General features: G+C 43.9%; 1 protein-coding gene across 10 annotated transcripts in view; it reads right to left on the bottom strand.

Moving 5' to 3' along the window:
* ANKHD1 (ankyrin repeat and KH domain containing 1) overlaps positions 1-20,577 on the bottom strand; it is a 206,664-nt gene that overhangs the window by 83,266 nt on the left and 102,821 nt on the right. For 9 of the 10 annotated variants that reach the window (XM_073356055.1, XM_073356058.1, XM_073356056.1 and 6 more), the window contains exons 7-10: positions 15,005-15,099; positions 6,846-7,083; positions 6,350-6,541; positions 4,394-4,503 (exon numbers count right to left, since the gene is read on the bottom strand). In XM_073356055.1, the coding sequence (XP_073212156.1) occupies positions 4,394-4,503; positions 6,350-6,541; positions 6,846-7,083; positions 15,005-15,099 (635 nt within the window). The remainder of the gene's footprint in view (positions 1-4,393; positions 4,504-6,349; positions 6,542-6,845; positions 7,084-15,004; positions 15,100-20,577) is intronic. The other variant, XM_073356065.1, reaches the window with a different exon arrangement.

The raw sequence follows: 20,577 nt of genomic DNA, 5'->3' as shown, positions 1-20,577 counted from the left end.
GGAGTACCTCAGACAGTTCATCCAGGATAACAGAAGGCCATCATCCCTGGAGTCTTGCCCTACTGATGTTCTCGAACAGCAGAGACTGAATTTCTTGTTTGGCAGGCAAATAGGTCCAAAGATGGTGCTCCCCACTGGGTGAAGATTTCAGTCAAGACAGAATTATGTATTTCCCATTTGTGGTCTACGGAGAAATGCCTGCTGAGATAGTTCGCCAGAGTATTTTGCGCACCTCGTAGGTATGTCACTGAGAGTGTGATGTGGTTCTTCATGAACCAGTTCCATAAGTTCACTGTCTCCATACAAACATGAAGAGATCTCGCTCCACCCTTTTAGTTTATATAAAAAAATATACTGTCATGTTGTCTGACAGAACTGCAGGAGTGTGAGGAATGTGTTTCAGGCTACGGGAACTGCCCTCAACTCCAGGAGATTGATATATGTTCTGGCCTCCCATGGGGACCATGTGCCTTGTGCAGTGATTGTCCATATGTGCTCCCCCATCCTATGCATCTGTGATTATGGTTGTGTTGGAGGTGGATGGAAGAAAAAGAGGACTTGCACTTGGATCCAGTTTCATCCACCATACCAGAGAGGCTCTGGCTTGTGGTGGAATCATTACCTATGTATTCATATTGTCCTTGTTCAGTGAGTAAACAAACTGAAGCCAGGCCTGCAGACAATGGATGTGGGGTCCGGTGAACAGTATTATGTATGTACATGGAGCCAAGTGGCCTAGCAGGGAAGGTGCAAGGTCTGAGGGTGACTTGGTTTATCAGGCTGTTCATAGCTGGAAAATTATCTGTAGGGAGGTAGGCTTTTCCAGATCATTAGTCTAGGATTGATCCTATGAAATCTATAGTCCTCGTGGGAGTCCAAGTGTTCTTTGTTCAAACAGAATCTCATTGTTGCCAGAATGTGGAGTAAGATAATAGGGTTGCCAACTGGACCTCTTGGCTTGATCTGCCCCATTAATAGCCAGTCATCAAAATACAGAAAGATGGTGTAGCCACCGTGTCTTATCTAGGCCTCCAGAGAAAAGACTAATAAGACCCTGGGTGACACCGCCAGCCTAAATCAAAGTACTCTGAATTGGACGTGCTCGTGTCCTACAACAAATTTAAGAACTCTTCTGTGGGAATGCTAAGTATCCACATGAAAATGGCATCTTTCAAGTCGAGGGCCACAAACCATGTATTAAGAATGGCCATACTGGGTCAGACCAAAAGGTCTAGACTGTCTTCCAACAGTGGCCAATGCCGGGTGCTTCAGAGGGAATGAACAGAACAGGTAATCAAGTGATCTGTCCTGTCATCTATTTCCAGTTTCTGGCAAACAGAGGCTAGGGACACCTCTCATTCTCCTCCAGGGATGGAATTACTATGATGCAAAATTCTGATTTGCTAATAAAAATGTTTAGTTGGTGTAGATCAAGAATTGGTCTCCCTCTTTTTTTTTTTTTTAAACTATGAAGTATGGGAAGGGGAACCCTATCCCTTGGTGTTAGGGTGGCACCTGCTCTACAGCCCTTTTCTGAAAGAGTTCACTTCTTGATGAAGGATGCCCTTGTGAGAGTAGAGCCTTAGAAGGGGCCAGGAAAAAGGGTTTGTGGTGCAGAGGTGAGAAACAACTATGTAGCTGGAGTGGATGATGTCTAATAACCACTTGTCTGTTATTGCCCTCCAGTTGTGTGCAGAATGGGTAAGGCAGCCCCCAAATATTTCGGGGGGAAAATATGGCATGGCATCAATAGCTGTATGCAGTCCTTGAACGTCTCATTAAAAGAAATCCTTGGACAGAGAGAGAGCTGGGTAGTGGTTGTAGAGGCGGAGGAAGCCAAAACCTGTGGCTTTGAACGCTCTGTCGCTTGCATGGTGGTTTGTAAGGGCAGTAGTGATAGAATGACCTGGGGGGAGGTCTGGGCCTCTGGGTCTGCTTGTGGTGTTTCTTTTGGGGGTTGGGGTGTAAACACCTAGGGAGCAGAGGGTTGTGCTAGAGTCCTTAAGAGTATAGTGACTGTCTTCTCACTGAAGAGATTAGACTCAAAGGGCAAAATTGTTGATATTGTGGACCTCTCTGGGGAACCCTGAAGACAACAGCCATGATTCACGCCTCATGGACTATAGCCATGAGGATTCCTCTAGATGCAATGTCAGCGCATCCACTGCCACATGAAGTCATGTCTTAGCCACCAGATTGCCTTTATCGATGAGGGCTTGGAACTGAGCCCCGTCTTCCTAAGGAAGTTTGTCTCTGAATTTGGAGTAATTTAAGAAGTCATAATTTGTTAACTATACCTGGTAGTTAGCAACACTGAACTGGAGACTAACTGATGAAAATACTTTCCTCCTCTAGAAGTCAAGGCTTTAGCGCTCGTCAGTTGTAGTGGACTTGTGTTGCTGTAACCTGGACCTCTCTGCAGCCACCTGCACCACTAAGGAGTTAGTGGGCAAATAAAAACTCTGGACCCCTTTAGCTGGCACAAAATATTGTTTAAGGGTAGAGCTACAGGATGCAATAAACCCTATATTATTCATCCATAACTAAAGCAACCACACAAAAAAATTCAAATCCCTGAAAAAGGCCACAAAAACCCAACAATCAATTAGTCTCCCTGTGCCTTGGTTCACCATCTGTAAAATGGAGATATTTTACTTCCTTATCTCACATGGGTTTGGAGAAAATACATACATTACAAGGTCACAATGCTCTCAGATACTACAGTAAGGGGGTGATATATGTAACTAAAATAGATAGCCTTTGTATTGAGTTTGAATTGATGTCAATACATTAGGATAAGCTACTAAAGATGAGCGAGTTTATTCACAAGCATATGTTATGTCCTTTGCTGGATACAGAACACCAAGCATAGTGGCATCGCAATTCTCATAAGAGAGTTAGGAGGGAGCAGTCTCCCTCTGCTGCTGAGAGAAAAAGCCTGGGCCTGCCTATGAAAACTGAGGTGGTCTAAAACTAAATTTTCTTTCTAAAAGAACAGTGCTTTTGTAATTCACTAGTGCAGCATCACAGCCACGACTTTAAGTTTACCTTTTTAAAATAAATTTAATTTAAAAACTGCTGTTTCAAGTGTGGGCTTCAATAAGCATCTAAGTGATTGTTTAAGCAGCTTAATAAGGACACTGAAGACTGGGAGACTCGAGTTATTGTAATGATATTCTTTACATACCTTTTAATACTGTTTTTCTACAAATAAGTCATTGTAAGTAGCTCCCACAATCAGTGTGGCTGTGTTGTAGAGAGAGACAATTTAAGAAATTCAAGTTCAAAGTTTCAACCGGTTACTATAAATAAAGTTCAGAAACTGAGTGAAGTTCAGGCTTCCAATTCCCTGAGCTATTTGTAAGTTAGTGAAAGAGCTATAGAAGCGGGATAGGGAGAAAGCTAACACCTTAAACCTATTGAAGAAATGGAAGGAAAGTAGTAAGTAGTGTTGGACTCCAAAGACAGCCCCAGCCTAGAAGGATGTAGACTGAAAAAGTTTCAAGGGTGAAGGATCCACGAGAATGCTCTAGTGCTCCTCAGAAGGACTATTAAAAGCAAAACAATTACGTTCTGAACACAATTTTAAAAAAAATCAATAGTGAGATACCTGTAGCTGACAGGTACACTGAAGCAGCAATTTTAAGCCCTCCAGCTGACTGGCATCAGCAATCATCAATAAACCCAAAACAGCAACCTAACTTACTGTTTAATGGATATACTATGCAGAACACAACAAACAGAACCTGGGAGTAACATGGGAAAACCATGAAAGTGGCCTAGAAGGCAAACAGACATATACTAGGATGTGGTATACAATTCCAATATACTCTGGCCCTTGGGAAGGCATTTGTTGCACATTTAGTCTAAATTTTGAAAGCTGTGCTATAGAAAGAATACCAAAATGATAGAAAGTGACCAAAGATCAATAAAAAACCCAATTTAAATGCCCGTGAAGTTTAAAATGTAGAGAGTAGTCATCCCAAAAATTTCTAATCCAGTATTGGAAACTCAGGATTCTGGGACATGGATGAAGAATAAGACTGGTAGAACTAAAAGAACAGACAAACTATACCTTGCAGAGTACTGAGTCCCGTGGTGCATTCTGCCAAGGGCAAGAGTGAACTATTACAAAATCCAAGAATTTACTAAGTATTTAACTAATGGATGCATCAATATTTAGTGCTATTCCTCTTAAACTGGGACAGATGTTACAGGCTTTCAATCCTCCTTTTGACTAGTACCACCAATGTATACATATGTTAACACTTGCAAAGCTTTCTTCTTGCTTTATATTAAGCACTTAACTTTTTTTCTGTAAGAAAGGTAAAAGTAAATGCTAAGTTTACAGTTAAAATATTTTCATGCACAAGATACACATGAAAAGTCTTACTAAATCAGCACCAGCTTGAAGCAATACGTCTGCAACGTCAGTATGTCCATTTTCACAAGCATAGGTCAAAGCTGTGTCTCCTGTTGCTGTTGTAGCATGTACATTCGCTCCTATAAAAGCAACATACGTTTTACTGGTTACTGTAGATGTCCTCTCACCCAAATATTTTATCTGAGTGATCCCACTAACTGTTAAAACCTAAAAAAAAAAGCAACAGATCTTCCTTCCATGGCAACTGAAGCCATGTTCTACTTACTGCCAACAGCACTGTGCCTAACAGGGAAAGAGGCCTGAGACACAGAAGTAGAGTCAGGAATTTGTGGCAAAAGAAGGTTATGGCACATTTGACAGCAGTTAAAGTGGTGAACAAAACCGTTCAACTCACTCACTGCAGTACTGATGGGCAGCAGCATTTCCCCCCCACAGTGCTGAAGATTTCAGTTCCTAAATCCATGTCTGAATTCAGGCTTTGTTTCTTTTCTGAAGTCTGGTTCGACAACCTAGAGTAGGGGTGAGCAAACTAAGGCCCAGGGTCCGCATCCGGCCCTGCACATGTTTTAATCCAGCCCTCAAGTTCCTGCTGGGGAGCGGGGTTGGGGGCTTGCCCCATTCAGTGTGTGCCATGGCTCCATGCGGTTCCCAGAAGCAGCAGCATGCCCCCCCTCTGGCTCCTATGCATTGGGGCAACCAGGGAGCTCTGCATGCTGCCCCCGCCCCAAGCGCCATCCCCTGCAGCTTCCATTGGCTGGGAACTGCTGCTTCCGGGAGCTGCAGGTGCAGCGCCTGCGGACGGGGCAGCACACAGAGCCGCCTGGCCGCACCTCCGCGTAGGAGCCAAAGGAGGGACATGTCACTGCTTCCAGGAGCTGCTTGAGGTAAGTGCCGGCCGGAGCCTGCCCCCCTGCCCCCTCCTGCACCCCAACCCCTGCCCCAACCCTGATCCCTCTCCCGCCCTCTGAACCCCTCGGTCCCAGCCTGGAGCTACCTCTTGCACCCCAAACCCCTTGTCTCCAGCCCCACCCCAGAGCCCCCTCCCGCACCCTGAACACCTCATTTCTGGCCCCACTGTAGAGCCCGCACCCCCAACCTGGAGCCCTCATGCACCCCAACCCCCAATTTTGTGAGCATTCATGGCCCACCATACAATTTCCATACCCAAAGTTTGCCTACCTCGACCTAGAGTCTATTAACCTATGCACATTATCCCAAAACCCAGTTACTACCACACTTTCCTGCAGTGTGGGAGACCCATGTTCAAATCTTTTCTCCACATCAGACAGAGGGAAGAACTGAACCACAGTTTCCCGCATCCCAAGAAAGTACCCTAGTGGGGTAAAGGTTATAAGATGTCCTCCTCCTCGTAGGCTTTTGTTTTTTTTTAATTTACTTATTTGTTTTTGTCAAAATGCTCAAAATAAAAACAGGTGTTTGGTTTTTTTTTAAGACTGGTCAAACTGAAATGTTTTGATTTTGTCAGTTTGGTCAAAAGCTATTCAGCAAACACCACAAATTCACAAATAGTTTCAGGCTGAACAAAACCATATTTTACAGAGTAACTTATTTGCCCCAAAACACTCAGCAGAGTACAAAAGCAGAAGTAGTCACTGTTAATGTTGTGTGTTAGAGTGCACGCTTAATGAAGACTGAGTACATATTTAGTTTTTGGTATCTACTGGATGGAAGCAAAAGCCTCATGGATTGTTGGACTGCATAGCTGATACTGTTCAATTTAGACAATATAAATATGGAAAAGAATGCAGAATGTCTTTTCTCTTAGGTTGTTCCATTCTTTTAAGGTTTTGGGAAGATGGAGTGTGCCCTGCTGCAACTTTAATTGCCAGTAACTGTAGTTATTTCCTAATTTATACTTTTTTTTAAATTAAAAAATTAGTTAATTTAATTAGCATTTTTAAGCTAAATCTCCTGTAAGTCAACCTGTCATTTATATCAACATACCTGCTGCCAATAAATATTTCACCAATTCAAGGTGTCCCTCCTGAGCAGCTTCCATTAAAGGTGTAGAGCAACCAAGTTCTATATCAGCTCCTGCCTTAATAAGGAAATCAGCTACTTCAGAAAATCCTCCACAGCATGCCAGAGTAAGAGCTGTTTCTTGCGTTTCTTCTGTCTGTGCATTTATATTTGCTCCTATGAAACAAATTATCTGTTAATCTGTCTGGCCAGACAGACAAATCATATAGGCACTCATCTTCCCGCTTTGCCCCTACCCCATAGCCCTTAGCAAGAGATCAGTGTAGTTAGTTCTACGTTATTCCTATACAGTAACTGTCAAGTCAAAACCACGTGCTAAATCCTGAGCCATCACACACGAACTAGCAGGGTCAGTACTTAATCATTCAGAATAAAAGACTATAAAAGAATATGTAATTTAAACTACTAAAAAGATGTAATTTACAGTACAGTAATTTATAAGATGAAATTGTTTTCTTACCCTGTGCCAGTAACAGTGCTACCATCTCCTCATGCCCTTCACGTGCAGCTTCCATCAGTGGAGTATAACCTTCATCATTAACTTCCTCAAGATTTGCTCCCCTTTCTATCAGTAGTGCAGCTAGCTCCACATGTCCACCACAAGCAGCTAGTGTAAGTGGAGATTCAAATGAATCCGCAGGCATATTGACTTGAGCACCACTATCTAGAAGCAAACGAGCTACTTCTACATGTCCATCCTAAGAGCAAAGTAAAAGTTAAAAAGAAATGAAATCAGAAACATCCCAATTTAACAAAGGACACAACTGTCAATAATGCTATCATGCAAGTCCATTTTCAGACCCTGATAAGATCTACTTTCAAGACGTCTGAAAATTAAAACAGTGCATTTGTCCTACTTTGAAAAATATCTTATTTCTTTTTCTAACTAAAAACCTCATATAACATTAATAATGGTAACACTTTTGCATAATAATCTGAAGACTACTATATTTCACGTCCAATCAACTAGGAATTGTGTAATTTAGAAATAAAAAGAGCCTGGTCCTTTATTTTATATTATTAGAGCTTTGGGGCTAGAACCACACCTTTTGGGCACCAGGGTAATACCGCTAGTAAATAATCCAACACACAATTACCAGACAGAGTTTAGTATAGTGAGTAATCCCACTGAAATCAGTAATGACTACTCCCAATAGTAAGCAATTAATCCAGTAAGAAATTTGCTTTTCCATGATTGGCTTATCACCAGTATGGACAAACAACTAACTAGCAGCTTCCATACCAAGGGAAGAAAAGTAACTATGGAGAAGTTAAAATGTGTTACAGCAAAGTGGCAAGAGGGGAGAAACTGGGAGAATGAAGGAAAGGAGACCAAACAGCTGTTGGGACCTCTTCACGAAGGAAGACGACCTAGGGTTGTCATAGAAGAACCCAAGAACTCACCAACTGAAGGCTACATCAGCCAATATATGCAAATACAGCTGGTAACATCTCAAAAATGTAACTGTGCTCAGGTGGTGGCCTGGAAGAACTCATCTACCAAAGATTTTTTTATGGCCTGAATGGTGCGTGGTTTAGATAAAAAGCTCAAAGCTTCTCTGAGCAGGGAAGGCCAGCAAATGAGTACTAGCACTGGATAAAGAATCCGACTGAGCAAGATCTGGATGTTTTCTGATTTTGCAAGACCTTTAGAACAGGGACCAGCATTTGAGGAATGGTTTGGGAAAGATAAGGCCTTGAGTATTTGGCAGAGGGTTCACAGAATGCCAATGGACCTGGAGGTTGGGGAGCAAAATATCCTGGTTAAGGTGGAAGACTGAGATTACAATGGGAAGACGACTGGGGCACATTTAGAGAAGTTTTCTCTTTATGGAAAATGAGGCATGAGGGTTTCAAGATGGGGCTGTGAGCTCCTACAGAGTCTCTAACAAAGTTAAAGGCCACAGGAAACAGTGTAATAACGAAAGTAGGTTCAAATGCGTCTGAGCAGTAGACACTCTGTACTTGATTTGGCTCCAGCAAACAGTGAGACTTACACGAGGTCTAAGGTAAGAGACTACTTTAAGGAACCCGATTATGAGAAGGAAACCCCAGTCAGAACTCTCTTATGGAGCAGGAGGTTTGTCTCCACTAGCTGAAGTTCCTTTGGCTGACAAATGATGTCAGCAAGGGGTGCATCTGAAATCAATCCCGAGTGTTGGTTACACTTGCTATTAAACAGCAATTGTGTTTGACTGTTTCAGGAACTACAGCTAACAGTGTTCAACTCAATTTATCACTGGCTACACTTGCAGCTGAACAATATTCCAGCACTGGGAAACAGGTACAGCTGTTTCCAATACCTGTTGATAGCAGCAAGCATTTTTGCTCATATCAACAAGGCATCTGGATACTAGCAGAGAACACACGCTCAAACTCACTCTGGAAGAACTCCAGATGGAGATAATAATGGACCTCTGGGCTACAATCCCATGGAAACTAAGAGAGACTTCACCTCATAGAAAAAAAAAGATAGTACCCTTCTCCCAGTAACAAAAGAGGACACACCTGGTAATCCAGAACTTAGAACTGAGGGAGGTTTCATAAGCAAGGATATGAGACTGAGGAAGATTTGGTCAGGATAAAGGAGAAGCCTTTGGAACAGCTAAAGACCCATGAACTAGACCAGTCTCAGATGCTCTACACCCACATGAATTGGCAGCTAAGTTCCCTCTAAGCCGCTCGGCTGCGCAGCAGGGAGAGGTGTTTCTCTCCCGGCCGAGCTGCCACGCAGGCACGTAATGGGGAGAGGTGCCTCTCCCCAGGCCCCGGACCACTGCAGCGAGAGGGGGTTGGGGGAGTCCTCTCTCCCTGCCACAGCCCCAGGACAGCCTTCACTCCAAACCCCTCATCTCCGGCCCCACTCCAGAGCCTGCATTCCTAGCCAGAACCCTCACCCCCACCCCCTAACCCTCTGCCCTAGCCCTGAACCACCCTCATCCCACACCTCAATTCCCTCATCTCCAGCCCCACCCCAGAGCCCACAGCCCTAGCCAGAGCCTCACCCCCCGCTGCAGCCCAAATCTATATCCCAACCCTGAGCCCCCAAATCTATATCCCAACCCTGAGCCCCCAAATCTCTCAGCCCCACCCCCGCCACACATCACCTCCATATTGGTGCACACAAAATTCATTCTGCACATGAAAGTAAAAAAATTAGAGGGAACATTGATCAGCAGGCATCAATCCTTTTCACTTTTTGCAGACCCTGTTATCAGTAAGAGGTGAGGAAAAGGTGTGAACTCCATTCCCCACTAATGACAAAGAATACATGCTATATACAGGCCTTGAGGTCAAAGTATATATGTTACAGTATCTCGGAAAGTTGTAGCTCAAGGAAAAGAGGTCTAATGAGCGGGGCTGACGACGACTACTTTTTTGAAGACCAACTAGTGGACAGACCATTTTCTTGCTCATCCAGACTGACATTCAGATGCCTGCATGTGCAGGGCACTGAGGGTAATTAAATTTTTCTCCACCTGCATGGAAGAGAACATTGAATTTTGTCTGGAAGGAATGCTCTGGGCTTGAGCTTGATGATTCACCTAAGCCAATACAGTCGTGTGGGATTCACCTGATCAGGACATAACAGAAAGCAGATCTCGGGGGCCTCAAAAGCCAACCTGATGAATTCCTGCTTGTGAAGGAAACACTGAGGTTCTCTCTTCAGTTTGTAGTTCACTAATGATTTCTTCACTGAGGAAGTTAGGCCTGCCTCTCCTTAGGGGAGAAGCATATCTTTGATAACTCCTTCAAGGTACAGTGTAAACAGCTGGGTGCCCTTAAAAGTAAGGGCAAGGAGACAAGGCTAGTAGGTGATCTCTCCCTCCCCAGGGATGGATCTACATTGCTCTCTGGGCCAAGGTGGAGGTGTCCAAGACATTGACCTCAAGTGGGTGTAATCTTGGCCATATTAACACCAGTGAAGCACATACAGTGGTTCCTGTCTACCACAAATTACAGCATGGAGCAAACGCTTTGTCTGGTTAGATCTCAATAAGCCACTGGATGGCTGTTCTAGGGGGGTAGAAGGCACAGAGCTGTGCACCAGCAGTTTGAATTATTGTATAGCATACCCTCTCCCCCCTTCTACCTTCCTTCTGGGAGGCAGAGTCCCAGTGGTTAGAAGGGAAGAGAATGAGTCCCATTTTGAGATAGCCAGAGGTCACAGAAGTCAGGATCCAGGCTGAAGAGCCCAAGGAGGTTCTTTGGTAGGTACTCCTGGGAGAATTCTGCACCAAAAAATTAAAAATTCCAAGCACAATATTTCCAAATTCTGTTAATTTCTGCATATTTTGTCAAAACACAACTTTTTTTTTTCAACTATTTTTGGTCATTAATTTCAAAATATCTGTCAGCAAGTACGTCTGTAACAATACAGACAACGAAAAAGATTCAGGAAATGTTTGACAAATAGCTTCCTTACAGAACTCTAAGTAATAATTAATTTAAACTACAGTACTGAACTGTATTTCCCACATCCCTCAGAAGCAGTGCAAAGACTTTGGAATCAGCGGTAACAGAGGAGCTGAGGGAGAGGGAAGTAATTGCTGGGAAGAAGCCTGGTTGTGAACTTGGAGGGTTGTTGTGTATGGTTGGGAAAAGTATGGAACAGGTTTTTTTGAGGGGGCGGGGAGGGATTGTTAGGGAGCTTCCCCCATGGAGATCCTGGCTGACTCCTAGCTTCTCCCATTCAGTCAGGCACACCTGCCCGTGTCCACATGTGTCCCTCCACCCCCATTCCCCCATCCCCCTGAAGCCCTGCACCCCTTCCCACATCCCCATGTGTCTGTGCCCCTACTCAGCCACACCACCCCGGTCCCCATGTGGCCCTGCAACTCCACTCCCCCACCACCACTCCCATTCAGCCCCTGCCCCAGTCTGCCCTCCCACACTAGCCCTTACGAGCCTGTCTATGACCTCCCAGCAACCCCATGCTGTCTGTCTCCTGACCTAGCCCAAAAGGCACTGTGAAGAAGGAAGGTGTGCTCTCTCTTTCCTAGCTGGACCGGAGCTGCTGCTCTGTTCTAGTGCCACAGTGCCCTCTGGTGAGCAAAAGGTGGAACTGCAGCAACTGTCCAGCAGAAGCTTTTTTCTGTGCAAAAAATTAAAAATATGCGCAACTCAATTATGCGCGCACACAGTGGCACAAAATTCTCCCAGGAGTGGATCGTGAAGACACTGAATCAGATGAGGACATGATCCACTTTACATAATATCTGCTATACAGCAGTGGATAGGCAGAATCAGCACTGAGGTTCAGCCCTAGAAGAAAATAAGGCACTTGTTCTCATTCTGATTTCTGTTCCTCCAGAGAGATTAAGGTTTTTGTTAGATAGGAGCCCAATTAACTTCACTGCTCCAAAATGACCCTGAGGGTTTTTGGAGGAATAAGAAAGTGAAAGGAAAAAGAAACCCAGGACACAGTGAGCAAGTCAATCAAATTCTAGCTCACCTTTTTCAGAAGACACCATATAGGAGGAAGGAAAGGATGATGTTCCTCTCCACCTCTAAGAGTAGGAAAGGGTCCAAGGAGTGTGCTTGCTGTGTACATGGAGCTCTGAGTAAGTTTTCTTGAAAGGAAGGTGTGACAAAGTGGGAATTTGTAAAAATATTTTTACGATGCATGTGTGCGCCTCAGTTTCCTCCCACACCTTGCGTGGTTACCCTGTGGGGGGGGAAGGATTAAGTCTGCTCAAGGTAGAACATGACACACAGGTGTCTCACCTAGCTGTCCGCACCATTAAGGAACAGGTTTAAGTGATCCAAATCAACAGAGGATCCATGAAGACAGACACCTTAATGACTGAACAATCCACGCCTATCAGGAGGAAACCCTGGCCAATGAGATGTGTGAACTGAGATTGAGAACAAAGAGGAAAAGGTGTCAGGTGATGCGGAGAAGGACAGCTCTTTGAAGGGACTCAGGAGCTCACCTGGGTGGACAAAAAGACAAGAGATGGAGTCGAGCGGGAGTCCACCACAGCTTGGCTGGCTCATCATGGCATTGGTTTGACTGGGATGGACTATGGCTTAGCTTCTGCCTCTCACTGATAACATAAGGACTTTCAGATACTGTAGGCCACGTGACTAACAAATTGTTACCTTGTTTTGAAAAGGTTGCCTGTGTCACTGTAAATATTCAGAGCAGTGTGCCCTGAAGGGGTACAATACAAGCTTCCAGCAAGTCTGGCATGACTGGATTCACTGGAAGGAGTCACAGAGAGAGACAGGGACTGCTGATGCCAAAGGCCCAATCTTGAAGGCCATAGGTCTGCCCATGGAACTAAGTGGGTCCTTGGGGCCTGTCACATTAAAGAGATCGCTCCCAGGAGACTGGTTACAGGCAGGGGCATAGGCTAGACTTTGTGACTCTGTGACAGAAGGCAAAAGGTAATTTGTTAGTGAGACCAGGGAGGCTGCAAAGGCCTGATCCATCCAGGCTATAGGGCTCCTGATTAATGGAATCCCTTATTGTGACAGAGTAGGCGAAGACTTACCTTCAGCATAATGTTTTGTAAGCTCACAGTTGAGTCTAGGCCCTCCTAGAAGTTTCTTTAAAGGGGGTTTTGGGAAAAAGGGGAAACTTGGGAAGAGCTGTGGATATCCAAAGACCACAAAGGGCAGTGGAAGAAGAGTGTTCACCTGGTTCAGAATTGCTCCTACTCTTAGTTGGATCTGGTGGCTGCAGCTTCAAGTAAGACCACAGTGGAAATGGGGCCAGAACTGGCAGAATGGGGTGCTATTATTAGCACTTCCTAGGTATTACTAGAAAGAAGTTTCCTTTGTCCTCTTCTGTTCTATGTTAGATCCAGAGCTTCAACAATGCCTGGAAAGACTGTCTCAGCAGAGGCAAGATAACTAAGGAAGCCTGTCTGCACACCAGAAGAAACTAAGTGAAAAACACCCTCTATTTGGATTTGATAGCACTTGTCTGACAAATGAGGATACATCCAATTTATCAAAACTTGTGACAGTCACACCATAAAATAAAAATGTAAAGTTTGGTTTAGCAATATCCGGATATTTAAATATTGACCAATATTTCCATTCTTATATTCCTTTTGTGAATCTTCTCCATCAGCCAGTTGTCACTCTGGCACCTCGTCTTACCAGATGACAACTAAGGCTGCAATTCTGTGACCTCCATGACTTCTGAAGTGGCCGGTGCAACTGGCAAGCAGCTCAGGCAGTCCCTAGGCCAGTCGCGCCAGCTGCGGCTGGGGCAGTCTTGGGACACTGCTCACCGCAGGATAAGTTTGGGTGTGGGAGGTGGCTCAGGGCTGGGGTGTGGGAGGGGGTGAGGGCTCTGAGTGGTGCTTACCTTGGGGGGGGGGGGGGGCGGGCGGGCGGGCGCCTCCCTGGAAAAGGCAACATGGCTGCAGTTCCCAGCAAATGGGAGCTGTGGGCGGAGGCAGTTCGTGGAGCTAGGAGCTTAGGGAGGGACATATCACCGTTTCTGAGAAGCCAGGTAGGGAGCTGCCAGTCCCACCAATCCTGACCCCAGCACCAGCGGGGGTCCTGGGCTGCCACCCCAATCCCCAAGCACCCGCCCCCTCCAACACCCATGGGGGTCCTGGACCGTCAAGCACATGCCCCCGAGCATCCGTGGCGCCATCCGAGTCGCCCCCCACTTGAACACCCATGGCACTCCCAAGATTTAATCAGGGGTATAGCACAAGTCATGGACACGTCATGGGCTGTGAATTTTAGTTGACTGCCCATGACCCTTCCATGACTTTTACTAAAAATACCTGTGACTAAAATGTAGCCTTAATGAGGACACTGCATCCTGAAAACCAAACTGCAGTGATTCTCTCTAAAGAGGTCCCTTTTTGGGGTGGGGAGGTTTACTTTCCTTTCCCCATGTGAGTCACAACAGCTCCCATCCAGAGCAGGAAGTGACTTATCAAGGGTGCTGGGTGGCTCACATCTGGGACAGCAGCAGGATGGCTGCCTCCATCACTGAAGGAGCCTATAGCAGCTTGGAGTGAAACAAGGCTCCTCAGGGCTCCTCACTCTCCCTCTCTCCCAGGTCCACAGCCTCTCATTCCCACAGGCTCTGGAGCATTTAAAATACAAGGAGCTGCAGCCAGCCAGGTGTCCAGGTCAGGAGAGCATGAAGGGGAGTCCCAATGGTCAAAAAAGGAAGGTGGGTAGACAAGCTGGCTGCTGTGGGGCTGGTATGCATTCCTTCCTCCTACACTCCGCCCGCCCCCCTCCCCCCGGCCCTTGACCACTGGGGACTCCTTGTGTGCCCTCCCCACTGCTGCAGCCCCACTTTGCCACCCCTCCATGTCCCCCCCGCAGGGGCATGCCTCACACTTTGAAAGCCACTAAAGGACGGTTGCACCAAAAAGCACATTGTAGGGCAAACTCAATATAACAAAAGAACTATTTTTTCCACACAGAGAACTAAATCTAAGAGCCAGGCTGCCTTTTGACAAACCACTTTAAAAAGGTATTCTTAGCAAGACATCCCTAAAAAAAAAATTAGTATTTTTTTCCAGATCAGTGGATTAAAAAAAATCTCATTAACCAAAAAAGGCTTGCTTTGTTCTACCAACCCCTTTTATGCCTCTCACCCCAAACAAAATTGATTCACCAAATGCTATTTACCATGCAGGCCTCCATTAGGGCTGTGTGCATCTCATCTGTTTTATGTTCTTGATCAGCTCCAGCTTCAAGCAGAAAACGAACCATATCTAAATGGCCTTCAAACACAAAAACAAAACAATTTGTTACAAACATTAAGAAAGGGCTTAGTCAAAATATTGTAATTTAAGTTTTTGTAGTTTGTTTTTACAAGCCTATCCAACTGTAATGTGCAAATACATTGCTATTGTGGCAAAACACAAGATGGACATTCAACTTATAACAGTGGTCTTACCTGGAAGATTTTATTTTCTGGCTATGCAAAGTTGATAAGGTTTTATTTAACATGGATTAGGTAAAAAAAATTCTATAAAAATCCTGTCTTGAGACTTCAAACTATAAACAAAATAGCATTTATGCTCTAATTGCCCACATAGCTTAAGTATTGCGTGGATTGGCCAAAAAAAAGCTGAAAGGAGAAAAAAAAAATCCATCTGGAAGGTAAAAAACCTTCCAGAGAAGAACAGTATGAAATTATAAACCTATCTTGAAGTTTTTACTGCAATAACTTTCACAGGAGTATTTTTATGCATTGTCTAAAAAGAGCAGATTGCTGAACTGTAAGAGCTTCAATCTAAAAAACCTGTAGAGTTGCCACAACTGTTCTTAAAAGCTTTGTTCAGTCTCACTCAAATTAGTTTTATTTCACTTTCATCTATGGAGCTTTTACATTTTTCTTCCATGCAAAAACAAGTCTATTTAGGTACTTGCACAAAGTTCACTCTAGTATCTGGATGCCTAATTTACTGATGGATTTTATCCTCTCAGCATGCAGGCAAGGCAAGGCATGTTTTTCCTATGTTACAGGAGAGGAGTAGAAGGTAGGTTAAGTGATTTCCCAACATGATCACACAGGAAGTCTGTGGTTGATGTGGGAATGATCACCCAGCCCAGAGTGTATTATATCATTCTTTCCTACACAAGTTTTACTAAATTATAGGAAGTGCTGAGGATATTATCCTTTAGATATTCCAGGGCTAAGAGTGCTTTATCATGCAGCATTTCATACTATTGTAATCTACCATTTTAAAAAACCTGGTATCTGAATTTAAGTTCTTATTCAATCTGTCCAACTACCATTAAATATTGTTCATTACCCTGACACAAAAATGTAGGGGGATATACTTAAGAAACCACAACAGCCCACAATTAAGAAAAAGTTTCTAAGAGATATCAACACACACTCCTCAACTTTCAGAAGAAAGGCAGCTGAAATCTTTACCTGAAGTGTATTATGATTTTTCTTAGGTGAAAGAAAAGTGTTTTGGAAAGTATGTCCTAATAGCCTAATACAGAGTTATGGAACTTGTAACTTTGAAAACCTTTGATAAATCTAATTTTGTAAAAGATTCTCAAATATAGATGGTCTAAAATTTTTAGTTTTATCAAATCCTCAATGGTGCACATAACCTCTTAAAATTCAATTTGGGAGGAAATTTTTGGAGTTTAATACAAACATTTCAATTTTCAGGAGTTGCATGAAGGTTTCTGCTAAGATAATGACTGTGAGACCTTGAGTTTAAGGAGTTAAGTGTCTGTGAAACTTGCAAACTGAAAAAAAGAAATTGTTGGAACAGAAAATTAAGCCCAAGATTTTAAAAGTCAGTACAACTTATTTAGGTGCCTGAACTTCCAAAGTGCTGTACTCATCCCACTTAAGTCAACAGGAGTTGCTGGATGTTGGGAAGTATGAAAATCAGGCTGCTTATTTAGGAGGTTAAATATGGACAATCTCAATTTATACAGTTTCTGAAAGTCCTGGCCTGAGAGTTACCACCATAATATCACTGTTAGGTCACGTAGCCACTTCTCCCAAAAAGCTTTCAACTTTTAATGAAGTCTCTAATTTAACTTTTCCCTTCACAGAATTTTTATATCATCCAATGTATTAAAAAAGTTAAGTAGACTTGGACTTCAGAAAAAGTAAAAACTACAGTAACAGTGGTTATTGGATGCCACATATGGTGTGCATGTGCCTCATGTGCACAAGAGCCATATCTTATGACCAGCAACATCCATTCAGGCCGTGTCTGTGCTCTGCCTGTGCTTGTGCACCTCCTACATCTGAGGGCACATTGGGAAGAATGGTCCTGATCAACTCTCTTGATAATTCAGAATCCCAGCAGAGTTGGACTCCAAATAGGGCTGGGACAGAGGGCAGGTCATGAGATCCAGAGGTACAACACATTTAGAAGATCCACAGTTACAACGTAAGTAACCTTTCTCTTTGAGTCTTTGTCCATGTAGATTTCACTTGTGATGACTCACTAGCGATTCCATGAGCACTATGAGAGAATCCATGGAGTCCTATGTTTATCTAAATTAGGACTAAAGAATGTGTGTCTCAAATTTGGCATCTGATCTAGAAGCCAAATCCAGGGTAAAACATATTGTAAAAGTATAAACTAAACTCCATGTAGCTGCTCTGCAGATTTCAGTAAGGAATATCATTAAGCAACCTGAAGAGACTGCTTGAGCTCCAGCTGAGTGTGTCCTGATTCCTGAAAGGAGAGGTAGACTTGATAACTGGTAGGAGACTTTAATGCATGGGGTAACCAACCTGCACATCTGAGAAGAGATGGGTTGGCCCTTGTGACCCAAGAACGTTTTTGTGCCAACTGGCAGAGGGTACAGGGGGGCATAGAGTTTTACAGGGATGCCTTGGGCCAAACATATGCATATTAAGTTTACCAAAACATGGCTCTTGGTAGAGACCTCACATGCCAGTAGCCCACTAGTCAGCATTATCATCTTGAAATTCATGAAGACATAATGTTCAAGGACTTAAATATTTCTTCTGAAAATTAAGTTCTTAATGTATGAGTTAAGGCAGATCGTCTGAAGATGATAAACCTGCTCCTGTCAGGTCAGAGGGAAGAGACATGTCTTTCTCTCTGGCTAGTCATATGTATACTGTCCACTTCCCAGCGTAGGCCTATTTGCATTACTAAGGCTGAAGCTCATGGAGATTGAGAAATCACATGAGAGCAAAACTGTAGGAAAACAAAGTGCCAGGGGTATCTTGTTTACAAGTAAAGAGCCTAACTTATGAAAGGATTGTCAAAGCCAACCCGGTTGGAAAATGCTGCAAAGACTTGGGTGAACTAAACTTCATTAGACAGAAAACTATCTTGTTAATCATGTCTAGTTCTAGAACAGGGCTTCTCAAACTGAGGGTCAGGACCCCTCAGGAGGTCACAAGGTTATTACATGAGGGGTCGCAAACGGTCAGCCTCCACCCCAAACCCTGCTTTGCCTCCAGCATTTATAATGGTGTTAAATATGTAAAAAAGTGTTTTTAATTTATAAGTGGGGGTTGCACACAGAGGCTTGCTATGTGAAAGGGGTCACCAATACTAAAGTTTGAGAACCACTGTTCTAGAATGTGTGTTCTATTTTACATGTAATCATTAGTTTCTAAAACTTCCACTTGCTGCTTCTCAATTATCTATACTTTGTTAAATAAGCTTTTACTTGTTTTCACTATAAACATGTCTAAGTGCTATGTCTTAAACGGTGCAGTCATCCAAGGTCTAACTGGTAAGTTGGGGGTACTATTCCTTTGGGAACAGTGAATCTCGAATTCTGAGTGTCCGGTGAATGAGGTTGATGGATACTTCAGAGAGATACTCAGGGGGCTTGGAGTATGGCTATCACTAACCTACAGAGGAAAAGTGGAGCCTGCATGGACTAAGAGGGGAGTACTTATGTTGCTCATGGCTAATGGAGTCAGGGAGCTGACAAGTAGTACGCAGGCAAGGCTTCCTCACACTAAGGGGAAGTGGTAGCAAGATGCCGCAAAACCCTGGGAAGCTAACAGCCTTGAAGTGTTTTTCCAAGTGCCATGAACAAACAGGTGATTTTCTAAATGACTTTGTTCTATCTAGGTAATGAAGAAGGGCCTGGGAAACATCTAAGGTGTGCAGTTTGGCTTCCACCAAGTTTGAGTGAGGTTTGGGGAAGAAAGCTAGGGAACAGATGGTTCGGTTTAAGTGAAAGTCAGACACCACACATTTTTCAAAGAAATTTTATCCCCATGGAATACCATACACGGAGTATATGCCATTAGTGCTTGGTCCTCACAAGCCCACCTGGCTCAGATGATAGCTACCAGAAAGGCTGTTTTAATGGCGAGATGGTGGAGGGAGCACTTAGATAAGCATGCAAAAGGGGCTTCCAAGACCCATCAAAACTACATTAAGGTCCCATAGTGGGATAGGCTCCCGAATGCAGGGAATAGGCCTGAACCAGTCCTTTTAGAAATTTTGAAACAGTGGAATATGAGAACAGTTATACGTTTGAATAGGAGAGTGGTTTTCTGAAACAGCAGCAAAATGAACCTTGATAGAGCTGATCGTGAGACCTGATAGCTTGAGCTGGAGGACAACCCAAATGTTGGGGATAGAAACTTTCAATGGATTGAGACCGTATTAGGAATCAACAGATGGAAATCTCTTCCACTTTGATGTATATACTGATTTTGATCCTGCTCTGTATTAGGATTTCTGTGGAACAATCCTTGTCTGATGCATTCAACTAGCCAACTTCCAAGCAGACAAATACAGAAATATGGGTACTGGGGGTAGAATTTGCCCCCTACAATGGCTGTTGTGGACAGAGGCAGCAGAAATTTGAGTCAATACTGTCTTGCCTAATAAGGGGCTGTATGCATCACTATGGTTACATCCTGCCTGATGTTCCTTATGACTCTTGGCATCAGGGGAACAGAAGAAAATGCATAAAGACATTGAGGCCAAAGAATGAGGAAACCATCATGGAGGAACACTGGTCTGGTACTTGCTCCGGGCCAGAAGAGAGGGCATTTGTCATGTTTGTTGATGGAAAACCAGAGCATGTCATCTTGTTTGTTGACATAATACACTGAGGAGGTGGTTGGTGTCTGTCAGGATCTGCACTGTGATTCCTTTCAGAAGTAGTACAAATTCGCTGCAGATTAGACAAATTACATTGAGTTTCAGCACTTTTATATGTAGTGAGGACTCTTAACTAGATCAGAAATGAGTCTGTAGCTTGTTTGGGTTCCTCTCCACTAGCCACAGAGGCTTATGTAGAGTGTGTTGCTGTGGGAGGTGGGGTGTTCAGAATGACACCACTTTGCACACAATCTCTGGATTTGCCTCTAGTCCAGGGAAGATAAAAAGGGATTTGGGATCTTGAGGTAAGTATCCATATAGTGTTTGGTAAATTCGTAAACAGATCTCAGGCATCCTTGGAGAGGGCACAAGTGAAGTCTGGCAAGAGATGTCACACTTAAGTGAACATCATCATATGGCCTACATTTCTTGCTGTTATTGCAGATCAGGGATGCTGTGGGCTGAAACCTGTTCAGAGAGAGCTATGCTTTCATCAGCTTGGAATATAAAAGGTCCCTATAAGTTCTATGGACTGAGTAGGAGTGACAGATAACTACTTTTATTTCATCTCAAGTCCTGGAGAGTGCAACAGGTTGAGGTCCCTGGAAAGGCCATTGGATAATCCCTGGGGGATTTCCCTCTCCGAAGCCAGTTATCCAAGCA

The sequence above is a fragment of the Lepidochelys kempii genome, chromosome 8, assembly GCF_965140265.1.
Source record: "Lepidochelys kempii isolate rLepKem1 chromosome 8, rLepKem1.hap2, whole genome shotgun sequence".
Taxonomy (NCBI): Eukaryota; Metazoa; Chordata; order Testudines; family Cheloniidae; genus Lepidochelys; species Lepidochelys kempii.
This window is presented reverse-complemented; position numbering and strand designations above follow the sequence as displayed.